At 34.8% G+C, this 12157-nt stretch overlaps 2 protein-coding genes across 2 annotated transcripts; one reads left to right on the forward strand and one right to left on the reverse strand.

Annotated features, from left to right (window-relative positions):
* The first annotated feature begins 649 nt into the window (after positions 1-649).
* Positions 650-3314, forward strand: LOC107829845 (pentatricopeptide repeat-containing protein At4g13650-like). The gene has a single exon (XM_016657310.2). The coding sequence runs from the start codon at positions 1077-1079 to the stop codon at positions 3264-3266; it is 2190 nt and encodes a 729-aa protein (XP_016512796.1). The 5' UTR covers positions 650-1076; the 3' UTR covers positions 3267-3314.
* A 1985-nt stretch (positions 3315-5299) lies between these two features.
* On the reverse strand, positions 5300-7994 carry LOC107829847 (bidirectional sugar transporter SWEET3b). The gene is made up of 7 exons (XM_016657312.2): positions 7658-7994; positions 7497-7533; positions 7177-7399; positions 6900-7061; positions 6070-6189; positions 5709-5937; positions 5300-5572 (listed from the first exon to the last, which is right to left on the reverse strand). Exons 1-6 carry the CDS (start codon positions 7692-7694, stop codon positions 5737-5739), a joined length of 780 nt encoding a protein of 259 aa, XP_016512798.1. The 5' UTR covers positions 7695-7994; the 3' UTR covers positions 5300-5572; positions 5709-5736.
* Positions 7995-12157: the final 4163 nt, after the last annotated feature.

The following is a 12157-nucleotide window of genomic DNA, read 5'->3' on the forward strand; positions in this document are numbered from 1 at the left end:
ATTTTTAATTGTATCTAAAGTATGATCCCTCCACTATAAAGGGGTTGGTTATTATCTCTGTAAAGCATCAAGTTTTGCTTACACTGTAATTCAGATATTATATACTCTCATACTGAAGAATTATCCTTTTTGAGCTTCATTAGATCGACTCATCTTGCTCAATCCTTAAATCATCCTTTTTTCAACTTTGCTTATTTTTTACTCTTTACAGACAGTATTCGATATTTCTATTCACCTTTACGATTTGTATCAAGTTATATCACATATCCTTAGAATTCCGTATAAATTCAACTCTATCCGTTTTTCGAGTAAACATGCTTAGTAGGCCATATTAACACTCAAAAATACAATAAAAGAGGTATAAATAACAGCAATTTGATATTAAAATATCATAAAATATGCCTAATATCATTATGTCTATAGGACAGTATCTTGAAGTTCACTATTATGCCTCAAGTTTATAATGAAATACGGGTAAGCCGATATTAAAATATCGTAAAATATGCATAATATCATTATGATGACATGACATTTTCTTGAAATTTTGAATTGCAAATTGAAGTATCCTAAAGTTCACTTATAGAAGTTTAAACTTCAAAACACTGTCGTCCTAGCTAGACACATGAAACTCTTATATCTTGGAGTTTGAGAAGGAGAAAAGAAGAAGAGGAGACGCTTTTATAAAAAAATCGTTGTGCGCCAACGATACGTGGAGGGATATTATTGTTCAAATATTATTTACTTATTAAAGAGTGATTTAATTCTGATTAATTTTAAAATAATGGCTGGTTTTTAATCAACAGTTAAAATGGCTATTTGTCAAAATAAACTTGTGTTATTTTATGGTTAGAAAAAATAAATTGATGATTGAACTACTACAACTATGTTAGTATATAAGTTGAGCATTAACCTTATTTATTGACTCCCCCAAAAGACCAAAGTCATGTGTCTGCATGAGTTTTTACGGAGGAGAAACTGTATCAGTCGGACCAGAACTCGTAGATTGCGACCATCTTGAAATTTATTTTTACAGTCGCCTGATCCGTTTGCTTTGACGGGATAGTAAAAATAAAGAAATGATTATAAGGCCATTATTTACGGGTACCTGGAAGCATCACCGCTGGAAATGGAGTCTGAGATTTTTTTCGAACATATGCTACTACAGAAATAATGCTCGTCCGTCGAAGTCCGACGTCGTTGTCTCCACTAACAAAGCCATAACAGGGCTAATGAAAGAGGGTTCAATTGAACAAGCTCGAAAGCTGTTCGACGAAATGCCTGACAGAACCGTTGTCTCATGGAATACCACGATTGCTGGTTATTCCAAATGGGGTAAGTTCACCGAAGCGTTAAACTTAGTTTCTTTGATGCACGGCAGCTATATGGAGCTAAATGAGTCTACGTTTTCCTCAGTGCTAAGTGTTTGTGCTCGATCACAGTCGCTCAGTCGTGGTAAGCAAGTCCATGGGCTAGTCTTGAAATCTGGATATCAAAGTTTTCGTTTTGTGGGTAGTGCTTTGTTGTATCTTTACTCCACTTGTTGTGAAATTGAAGATGCGAGGATGTTATTTGATGTGTTGCATCAGGTGAATGAGTTGTTATGGAGCTTGATGCTTGCGGGATATGTTCAATGTAACCTGCTAACTGATGCTTTGGAGATATTTAGGAAAATGCCGACCCGTGATGTTGTTGCTTGGACCACTTTGATTTCTGGATACTCAAAGGTCGAAGGTGGATGTCACAAGGCTTTAGAGTTGTTTAGGTCAATGAGAGAGGATGATAACGTGGTCCCGAATGAATTCACGTTGGACTGTGTTTTGAGGGCTTCCGGTAGATTGGGATCTTTATATGAGGGTAGAGCACTTCATGGGTTGGTAGTGAAGCTTGGGTTTGAGTGGGATAATTCAGTTTCTGGTGCATTGGTTGATTTTTATTGTAACTGTGAGGTTCTTGATGATGCTATGTTGGTTTATAGTGCACTAGTTAATCCTTCCTTAAATGATTCAAACTTGCTGATTGGAGGGCTAATCAAGGCAGGCAGGATTGGGGAAGCTAGATCACTGTTTAATGGATTGATCAAGGGGGATCCTGCTTCATACAGTTTGATGATCAAAGGATATGCCATGTCTGGCCTAGTGGAGGAGTCAAAACAGTTGTTTTTGGAGATGCCGGAAAGAACTTTAATTTCCTTCAATACCATGATTACTGTGTACTCAAGGAATGGTGGAATCGGCAAAGCTGCAGAGCTTTTTGAAGAAGTCAAAGTACAGGAAAATTCTGTTACTTGGAATTCTATGATTTCAGGATATACCCAAAATGATCAACATGAGAGTGCGTTAAAGTTGTATACGACCATGAGAAGGTTAGCAATTAGCCAAACTAGGTCAACATTTGCTGTCCTGTTTCACGCTTGCTCCTGCCTTGGATCACTTCAGCAAGGTAAATTGATTCACGCAGATTTGATTAAAACTCCATTCGGATCCAAAAACTATGTTGGAACAGCTCTTGTTGACATGTATTCCAAATGTGGGAGCCTTGGTGATGCTCAAGCATCGTTTCACAGCATTGCTTTTCCTAATGTCGCAGCATGGACAGCTCTGATTAATGGGTATGCACATCATGGGCTTGGCTCTGAGGCGCTTAAACGTTTTCACCAAATGTTAGACGAAGGAATTGATCCAAATGCAGCAACTTTTGTGGGTGTCTTATTGGCTTGTACTCGTGTAGGTTTGGTGGGGGAGGGCACAAGACTTTTCCACGTTATGCAAGAACAATATGGTATAACACCCACCCTGGAACACTACACGTGCTTGGTAGATCTTCTTGGTAGATCAGGCCATCTACATGAAGCTGAGAAGCTTGTTAACGGAATGCATATTGAACCAGATAGCATTATCTTTGTTGCACTGCTTAATGCTTGTTGGTTCTGGATGGACGTGGAAATTGGCGAGAGGGTGGCTGAGAAACTGTTCTCATTGGATCCCAAGTCTACGTCCGGCTGTGTTATCATGTCCAATATGTATGCAGGATTTGGCAGGTGGTTGGAGAAGATGAGAGCGAGGAAAGCAATGAGAAATCTGCAGTATAAGAAGGATCCTGGATATAGTTGGATTGAACTAAACAACAAGGTTCAATTTTTTTATGTAGATGATAGAACACATCATTTTTGTGATATAATTTACTCGACTTTGGAAAATCTAACAGCAAATGTGAATTCTGAAATTAATTTTGATTGCACTTCTTCAAGATTATATGGGGAAAGCTAGTTACTATCTTAGTTAATCTTCCTGATTATATTGATATTGCAGAACACCCGTGGTATTTGATTGATGTTATTAGTTTTTTGTCCAAAAAATGCAATTAGCATCGATGAATCCATAGCATCATGTAAACTTCTTCAATTTGTGTTCTTGCTGCTTCATCATTTTGACTTCTCTATGCTTTTACTCTGTTTTCCCCCAGTTTTTTTTTAAAAAAATTGTCTAAATCTTGCCTCACTTTCTATATAGCAATATTGAATTTCATGACAGACAAATGGGTGTTGGTTGGCTTTGGCACATGAATGATCCTTCATCCTAGGAGGGTGCCTGAGATCAAAATTAGTCCAAGAGTCATACGGCTAATCTCTGTATATGAGGCCTTCATCTGCCCAGATTAATGCATGTCGAAAATCATAATGTCTCAAAGGCACAGGTTCGGTAGGTGTTGATTTGTTGTGAGATACTGTCGTTCTTGTTCATAAGTCTTCAACATTTTGACGGGTACTCAGTATATATTCTTTCATTATCCTCTGACATTATTGATTACAAAGTGGTATACATTTCATATTCCTTAGAAATAGTAGGAATATTAGCTTCTGGAGCTGTGTCCACTTTCCCAGCAAAATTCTGATGCTTTTCTGATCTCTTTTGGTAATTCTGATGCTGTTTTGGAATAAATTTCATATTTTACAAGGGTTTTCTAAGAAACAGTGCGACTATTAGTTTTTGCAGCTGCATTCACTTTCCTGGCATAATCTGATGTTTTTCTGTTACTTTTTTTTGTGTGGTAATTCTGATGCATTTTTGGGGAACTCATATTTTACCTGTGGTTTCCAATAAATCTGCTGGTCTTTTGAATTAATCTAGAGAAAATGACCAATTCGAGAGACAAAATTTAGGGACTGAGTCTGGTATTTAAGTGGAGAAACGTAGAGTGACTAGTCCATTATCCACCAAGTGTTAAACTGTGGACGATTATGAAAAACACTTGGGAAAAGACACTGGATGGACTTCTTTTAAACCATTGTTTATATTTGGACCCTGTTAATTTTGGGAGAATAGCCACGTGTCAGTATTTAAAAACATATTGGACAGAATTTTCCTTAAGCGCCAGAACTTTGAAGCACTAGTAATTCTGATGATCACCAGAATTCAGCATAACAGTTAAGGAAGATCCTGCCCATCATGTTTTTAAATTCTGCCGCTTAAGAAAAATCTTGCTCAACGTGCTTTAAAATTCCTCTCCTTTCCTTTTAGTCCCTAATTGTTTTTGGGCAAATGACACAAATAGGATACTTTCTTGCTACTATTAATTTTTTGATACCGCGGTTCATTGCTGTGCTTACACATAAGGCTACCCTTTTCCGAAAGCTCCCGCATTCGACGTGATTTGAACGACCTCCCCGAAACCCCCCAGTAACTAAGGTAAACTCCTTGAGTGGAAATGCTTTTCATGATCTCCAGCACTTTCCAAGGCTGTTGGAAGTCTCGTTCTCGATCATGGAGCAAATTACTTCTGTCTTAAGATCTGCAATCTAGCACTTGAGGCGCAGGCAAGCGTAGCGAATCACTATTTGTGTCATTCGCCAGCGAATCACTATTTGTGTCATTCGCCCAAAAACAATTAGGGACTACAAGGAAAGGAGAGGAATTGGAAGTTTGAAGTATGGATGAAGTTTAGGCCTTAGGGAGAGGGAAAAAAAAGAATAAGGTCATAACCAAGAACTCTATGGTTTTTGAAATTCCGCTCAACTGTCCTCTAATGAAACCTCTTCTTTCCTTTCTGTCCTAGTCATTCCCAGTCGATTCCCATATCAACGAAAATTACTATTACCCTTTTCTTTTCCTTCTTTCTTTCCAACCAAAAAAAGTAGTAGTGGATATCGTGGATGTAGTATTTGATTATCTTTCAAATATTAATTAGTCCTTTCCTTAATCGTGACTGATGAGTCAAGAAATAATTTAAGATTTTGTACTTAACTTTATGGTTCCTGTTGCAACGCCTGACAACTGCCTGTTTGAAAGGGGCTTGAAACAGATTTCTTTTAAGGGGTCATAATTTGTATAATATCTTGTAGAATAATCTATGTTTTATAAAGCAGAGTAAAATACATGATTGCTTGGTCAACTATATAGCTCATAGCAAAAGTGAAAAAGATGAAAAACGAACAATGAAAGAAAAGAGAAGCTTGAGGAACAAAATAAATTCGTCCTATTCCTCAAGAGAATTAAGAGTTACACAACAGACAAATCAATGCAAATATTTCTTGGTCCTCGTTGGTGAGCAACTCCTTGATCGAGTAAGTTTTTACCTGCTTGTCCAAAAATGAAATAGTAACTAAAACTCCTGGAGTATTACTTAGCAATATATAACAAGAACGAAACAAAGTCATATATAATAACTTAAAATAGATGGCAACACACAATGAGAGAATATGTATAGTATACCTTAAGTAAACTACGAAAAGCTCGCGCTTCAAATCTTGGTATTGAGATTCTCAGTGACAATTAGCTTCGATTCTTTTATCTCATCCAACGGGAATTCTTGCTTGATTTTCTCCTCGTTATATTCCAAATCTGGCCATTTTTGTGGTTTTTCCTTTATCGGATTCTTCCGATACTTGCAATACAGTATAAGCTGCAGGATACACAGGGGTGTTCCTACCAGATTTGGAGACTGAAGGAGTAAAAAAGAAGAGGACTTTTTCAGAATAGTGAAATGGGAAGGTTGAAGTTGATATTCATCTATATATAGCTTTGAATTTATGAAAAAATAAAAAGAAAAAGATTCAAGGTAGAATATACAAACCGCAAGAAAGAGATCATGGCTCAAGAGTCCATAGGCCATCCAAAGGCAGCTAGCAAGAAAAGAGAAAAATGACAAGTAAAATGGCATAAACTCCACGCTCTTTGTCTTTATCACTTGTCTCTGCATCCACCATCAACCCATAATTAAGTACACGTACATGAGTAAATTGTAATAATCTATCAATATAAGTAAATTAGACAAAAATTAAAGTTAAAAAAATAAATAAAGAGGGGTCTAGCTAGTCGAGTGTGGTTTGACATTATTTAAGATAATTGACATGGATATTGTTTAAAATACTTTTTTTTATGAATCGAGTGTAGTTACCAAAGGAGTAATGTCATCATTAAGTAGGATCCCGTTGTACTAAAGTTTCCGTTGTAACAATGAAAATATAAGATATTAGATATAGTATAACTAATTATTTCTATTATGTAAGCTAATAAGTGCTTTAACATTTTGGTTGATATTGCTAAGATAATACTAATAGTTTAATATCTCTAAGAGGGATATTAATAACTAGACAGTACATGACTTAAGTTCCCTTCACTGCCGTAAATTATTTTCGGTGCATGTGATCATATAAATTGCTCTCTTATAACCAAAAAAAAAAGTAAATGGAAAACGAAGTTAAATTATATATATACTGACAATGTAAAGAAATATTAGCTTAATTTAATTGGCTATAACATGTTATTACGAGCTATTCTTAAGGTCACCTTATTAGATTTGTTATGAAAATGTTATTTGTTGTTATAAGTTAACTTGATAGTGTATAGTAATTATCCACCGTCAATGCCGAGAAATTACAAGTCAGTGAAAAAATGACTTACCACAACAACTAAAGGGGAAGCATACATAGCCACTGACGCTACCAATCCAATGCTTCCTACAAAAACCTTGCGACGGCGATGATCATGAAACACAAACGACGATATAATCCCTGTTGCCACGCATATTAGAATGATAGGCACCACCATTTTAGCTACCTCCTTCTGCTTTTAAGAAAAAACCTAATTAATTAATAATGCACTATGCTATATAATAATTTTTTTATTTAAAAAAGACGTGCCAATATACAGAAACTTGAGATGAGATATTATAACTTGCCTTTCCTTTAGCAGAAGAAAACCAGAAATATATGAGAATGAATGAGATCTCCAAAAGAATCCCTATTCCATTAATAGTAACCACTGGGAAATTTTCCCATCGATAACTTACTACTGGTAACCCATACCAAGTGTAGAGACAACAGTTGAACAACGCCAGTACGTAAGGTACGCATGAAAATCCTTCAGTATTCTTCTTCTTTATAACTCTAGAGAAAGTAAGTCTGCCAAACACAAGGAAAACAAATGTGACTAAATACATAATAAACGATATTATGTATATGATCTAAAATATAATTAGAGGTTTAATAAAGTAATTACATTGGTGCAGCATAGAGCAACATGGAGGCGGCATTCCCTGGGACAAATAAAACCATGCACGTTTATATATCATGTAATACTAGTTATGAGTAATTACTATATATCCAAATTATTCCAAGATATCGAAAAGAAAAGTGGAGTTAAATGAAAGTGTGGTTTACCCATTACTCCTACTGCCAAACGCAACATATCACCCATTTCTTTGGAGCCCAAAAGAGATAGTTTGGAGAGCAAAATATATATGAAGGATGATAAATATAATATAATCTATGCAAGTATTTAAGGTTGGTGTCCTCAACTGCTTAATTAGTGTTCCTCTATATAAATACTATGGGTTTTGCTTAAGAAAGAGAGGTAATGCTGTCTACATCTATCCAAATTTGTGGGTGGAAGCTGATCAATCAATATCAAAATAAAAGAAAAAAGAAAAATTTGTGGTAGGAAAATTGGTTAGCTTGTGTATTTTATATGGAAGAATTTGTTCAATGTAAATGCTCCATTTAAAAACGCTTTAATTTATGGGTATATAATAGGATAGAGAGAGGGAACGAGATGCATACAAAAGGAAAAGCATAAGTTTGAAGAAATTCTATTTTACTATACTAGATATGTTGGTTCTATATATTGGTGGAAGATGTTACTGGACTTCCACTATCCACTTAATTTTGATGCAAAACGCTAATCTTCAGGTGGTTTCACTTTCATGTCAGATACAATTAAATGATTAATAATGGGATTGAAATAACATAGCTAATAAAGTGAATCTTGAACACATAAATAAGACGATAAAAAAATCTATACTAAACTAGGCGTAATAATTTATAATGATTTGGTCAATGATCCACATATGATTTATCACTAATATAAAAAGACAATAATTTTTTGAGAGAATAGTCTCCCCTAAACAAAACTCTCTAAAAGAGTGCATTGTGGATGTTGTTATTATTATTATTGTGGGAAGCAGAGATCTTCAATATATAGATATCCAAGACTTTTCCTTCAAGAAAAGGATAAGACATATGAAGGAAATTTATTCATTTTAGGATATTTTTCCCCTTCCTTCAAGAAAGAGAGTTCAAATAGATGAGAAATTCAAGGCAAAATCATAGCAATTCTCCTCTGGGCCTGGATTTTCTTGACATAATCACATAATCTTCATCACTGTTGTTTGCCATGATTAAAAATAAGTGTAGGTCGAAATATCTTGATATTGGTTGAAAGAAGCCCAAGAATTGGTTAAAAAGAGCACATGCGCTAAAATAAGCATGAGTTAAAACTGGCATTGAAGCTCATGCGTTACAAGTGGGCATGACTTAAAATTGGTATTGGTTATAAGTGGCCCAAACATGGATTAAAAATGAGGCTTTATTTCTATAAAAATGCAGCAACAATAATATTGAAATTATAGTTGAAAATTTATTCTCCACATGCAGTACTCCGAACAGTTTTTTTTTGGGGATAAAAATGTCAAATTGGTTACATTTTGGTCTGAACCCGCCTTGAATCTGTCTTCAACCTCATTCAATTGTTGGCTCTAATACCACTATTGGATTCGAAATAACATAGTGCATGCAAAAGCTAACAAAGCACAAACCTTGGAGACATAAATAAGACGATAAAGAAATATATACTAAACACTACTAGAAAATGGCAAATTTTCGACCGTCAAATCGGTCGGATATCAAGCTTTTCCGATGAATTACCGACTGAAAAAGGTCGGTCGAAAAACACATGATGGCAAATAATTTGCGACCAAATCGGCTAGAAATTTCCGACCAATTTGGTCGCAAATTGAAAAATAAGGGCGCGCTTAAATATAAGAGATTTGCGACTGAATTGGTCGGTAAATTTTCGACCGATTCGGTCGCAAATTTAAATAATAAAATAAATACATAATTTAAATTTTCAATCGATTCAATCGTAAAATTTGAGAATAAATAAATTTTAAAAAAATCAAAAAATCATAATTTGCGACCGAATCGGTCGCAAATCTGGAAAATTTTTGTGACTGATTCAGTCGCAAATCCGCTCCATATCTGAAAAATATTTAGCAGAATTCTGCTGTATTTTTAACTATACCATCTACCAAATAAAACAACCAATAATCTCAAACATAGATTCAATCAAATTCTTCGACAATAATCTAAAACCTAGATTCAACTACCAAATTAATATGAAAAGTATAATAAAAGCATAATAAGAATAACAATTAGTTGCACAAAAAAAATCAAAAAGTGCATACTAATTTACTCTCTTCTTTCTTAGTAAATCATCCCAAACTTGTTCCACTATACATTCTTTGTGACTTTTCGAGTTTTGATAACAAAGATACTGTGAAAAAACGAAAATTACAAACACCAATTTCAGCAAACAATGTGTTTTTCTCTATGAGGCTTAGCAAAAAATGGAAACAAAGAAGAAAAAATCGAAGGAGATGGAAAAACTAACCGCTCGAGGGGATCGAGAGAGGTGTCGCCGGAGCATCTTGATGCCTAGGGGAGGGGGTTTCCAACGAGGAGAAAAAGAAAAGAGAGAAAGAAGAAAAGAGATAAAGAAAAAAGAAAGGGGTTGGGGGTTTTAAAAACTATTTCTAACTGATTCGGTTGAAAATTTTAAAAAATAAAAATATTTCGACTAATTTAGTCGCAAATGAGGTCAACGAAGTCAAAATAAATTTTTGCGACCGAATCGGTCGCAATCTTTTTTTTTTAATTTTATTTTATTTTTAATTTTTCCGACCGAATCGGTCGCAAATGCCTTTGCGATATTTTTCGCCAAAATTTGCGACGGATGTAGACGGAATATTCGCCGTAAACATTAATAAAAATTGAAAAATATTTTTTATGCCATTTCCGACCGATTCTATCGGAAATATCCAATTACTTTTTTCGGTCGGAATATTTCGGTCAGAAATGGGCCGTTTTATTAATAGTGATTAAACTACGCATACTAATTTATAATGATTTGGTCAATCGACCTACATATGATTTATCATAATATAAAAAGATAATAAAATTTTTGAGAGAATAATCTCCCCTAATCAAAACTCTCTAAAAGACTACGATGTTGTTATCGTTGTTGTGAAAGCAGAGATCCTCAATTTATTGATATCCAAGACTTTTCCTCCAAGAAAATGATATGGCATACGAAGGGAATTTACTTCTTTATAGGATTTTCCCCCTTCCTTCAAAAAAGAAAGTCCTAATAGATTAAAAATTTAGGGCAAAATCCTAACACACAACTGTGTCTCAATTTCTTGGCGCTCAATTTTTGTTTTTTTGGTTATAACCATATCATATTTCTAACTCATTGACGAAACTGATCAAAATTTTCATTTTATAGGGCAGATTAAATGGGAAGCGCTCTCTATAATTTTTTTACCATTTTCAAAACTCTAACCGCAGTACTTTGGTTAAGGGTGGAGGAATCACATCCATCCCACCATATCCGTTGGTCATGTTGAATTTTTCTTTCAAATTCCTATACTCGCTCCATATGCAGTGTGCCATGTTGAAATTTTTTTTCCCACGTTAGTAAAGGATTAAGATTGGCGAAAAGGCAGACTTCAACTAGTTAATTGATATAACTACTAAAAAACGTCTATTTATTCCGACTGATTCAATCGCAACTTGTGAAGAAAAAAATTAATTTTTTAAAATAATATTATGGCAAACATTCTGACCGTATTTGTCGAAAACTTTGGCGTAAAATACCACAAAATATATTTTCGCGATTTCCGACCATTTCGGTCATAAAATAAAATAATTTTTTTTTTGTGATCGAATCGGTCGCAAAATATGTCATTTACGAGATTTGAGTAGTTTGACCCAGTTTGCGACCGAATCGGTCGCACTTTCAAAATTTTAAAATTTTGAAATAAAGTTTCGACTGTTTCAATCGCAAAATAAAAAAATAATTATTTTTTTGTTTGCGACTGAATCGGTCGCAAAATGTGTCATTTACGAGGTCTAATTAGTTTGACCTAGTTTGCGATCGATTCAGTCGCATTTTTAAAATTTTAAAAAATTGAAATAAAGTTCCGACCGTTTCGGTCGGAATTCTTTTTTATAACCCCGCCCAACATCCCTTTTTTCTTTCTCTTCTCTCTTTCTTTTCTTCTCTTTTCCCCTCCTCTTCACAATCGTTGTCTTCTCCACCTTACCAGCGTCGCTTCTCTCTTTCTCACCGGCTCCCCCTCCGATCAGTCCACTTCTCTCTCTCTATCTATCTATCTATTTCTCTCTCTATTTCCCCTCTTTTCACTTAAATTCCAAACATTTTTTTTTTGCAGTTCGGGGGAAGCTCTAGAATCCTTGAGGTTGTTGGTTGTACATGACAAAAATGGCTTGGCGTGTTTTATATTCATTTTCATATTTTCTTTTACCTCTAACATGAAAGATATTTGTTCATAATTGAAATATTTTTCTTGTAGTTAAACCTCAGGTAGCAACTATATTTGAATTATTCCTAATGTAGATCCACCTGTGGCCTGTGGATAGCACTTTGTTTCTCTATTGTTAAATTTTAAAGAAACACTAGAGCAACGTATGCTGATATTTCACATCTTGTACTACCGTTTTACTCCAAGAGTTTCCCATTTGAGTCAATTGCACTTTTTTCTTCAAATTACTCTTGATTTGGTTTTATTCTTTATGGTTTCT

Source organism: Nicotiana tabacum, chromosome 4 (genome assembly GCF_000715075.1).
Source record: "Nicotiana tabacum cultivar K326 chromosome 4, ASM71507v2, whole genome shotgun sequence".
NCBI lineage: Eukaryota > Viridiplantae > Streptophyta > Magnoliopsida > Solanales > Solanaceae > Nicotiana > Nicotiana tabacum.

Bases quoted from the DNA above. Each gene is read 5' to 3' on its own strand.
- LOC107829845 (XM_016657310.2), top strand. From the start codon at position 1,077: ATGATTATAAGGCCATTATTTACGGGTACCTGGAAGCATCACCGCTGG.
- LOC107829847 (XM_016657312.2), bottom strand. From the start codon at position 7,694: ATGGGTGATATGTTGCGTTTGGCAGTAGGAGTAATGG. The intron at 7,534-7,657 runs GTAAACCACACT...TATTTGTCCCAG, and splicing joins TTTGGCAGTAGGAGTAATGG to GGAATGCCGCCTCCATGTTG. The intron at 7,400-7,496 runs GTAATTACTTTA...TGTGTTTGGCAG, and splicing joins TTGCTCTATGCTGCACCAAT to ACTTACTTTCTCTAGAGTTA.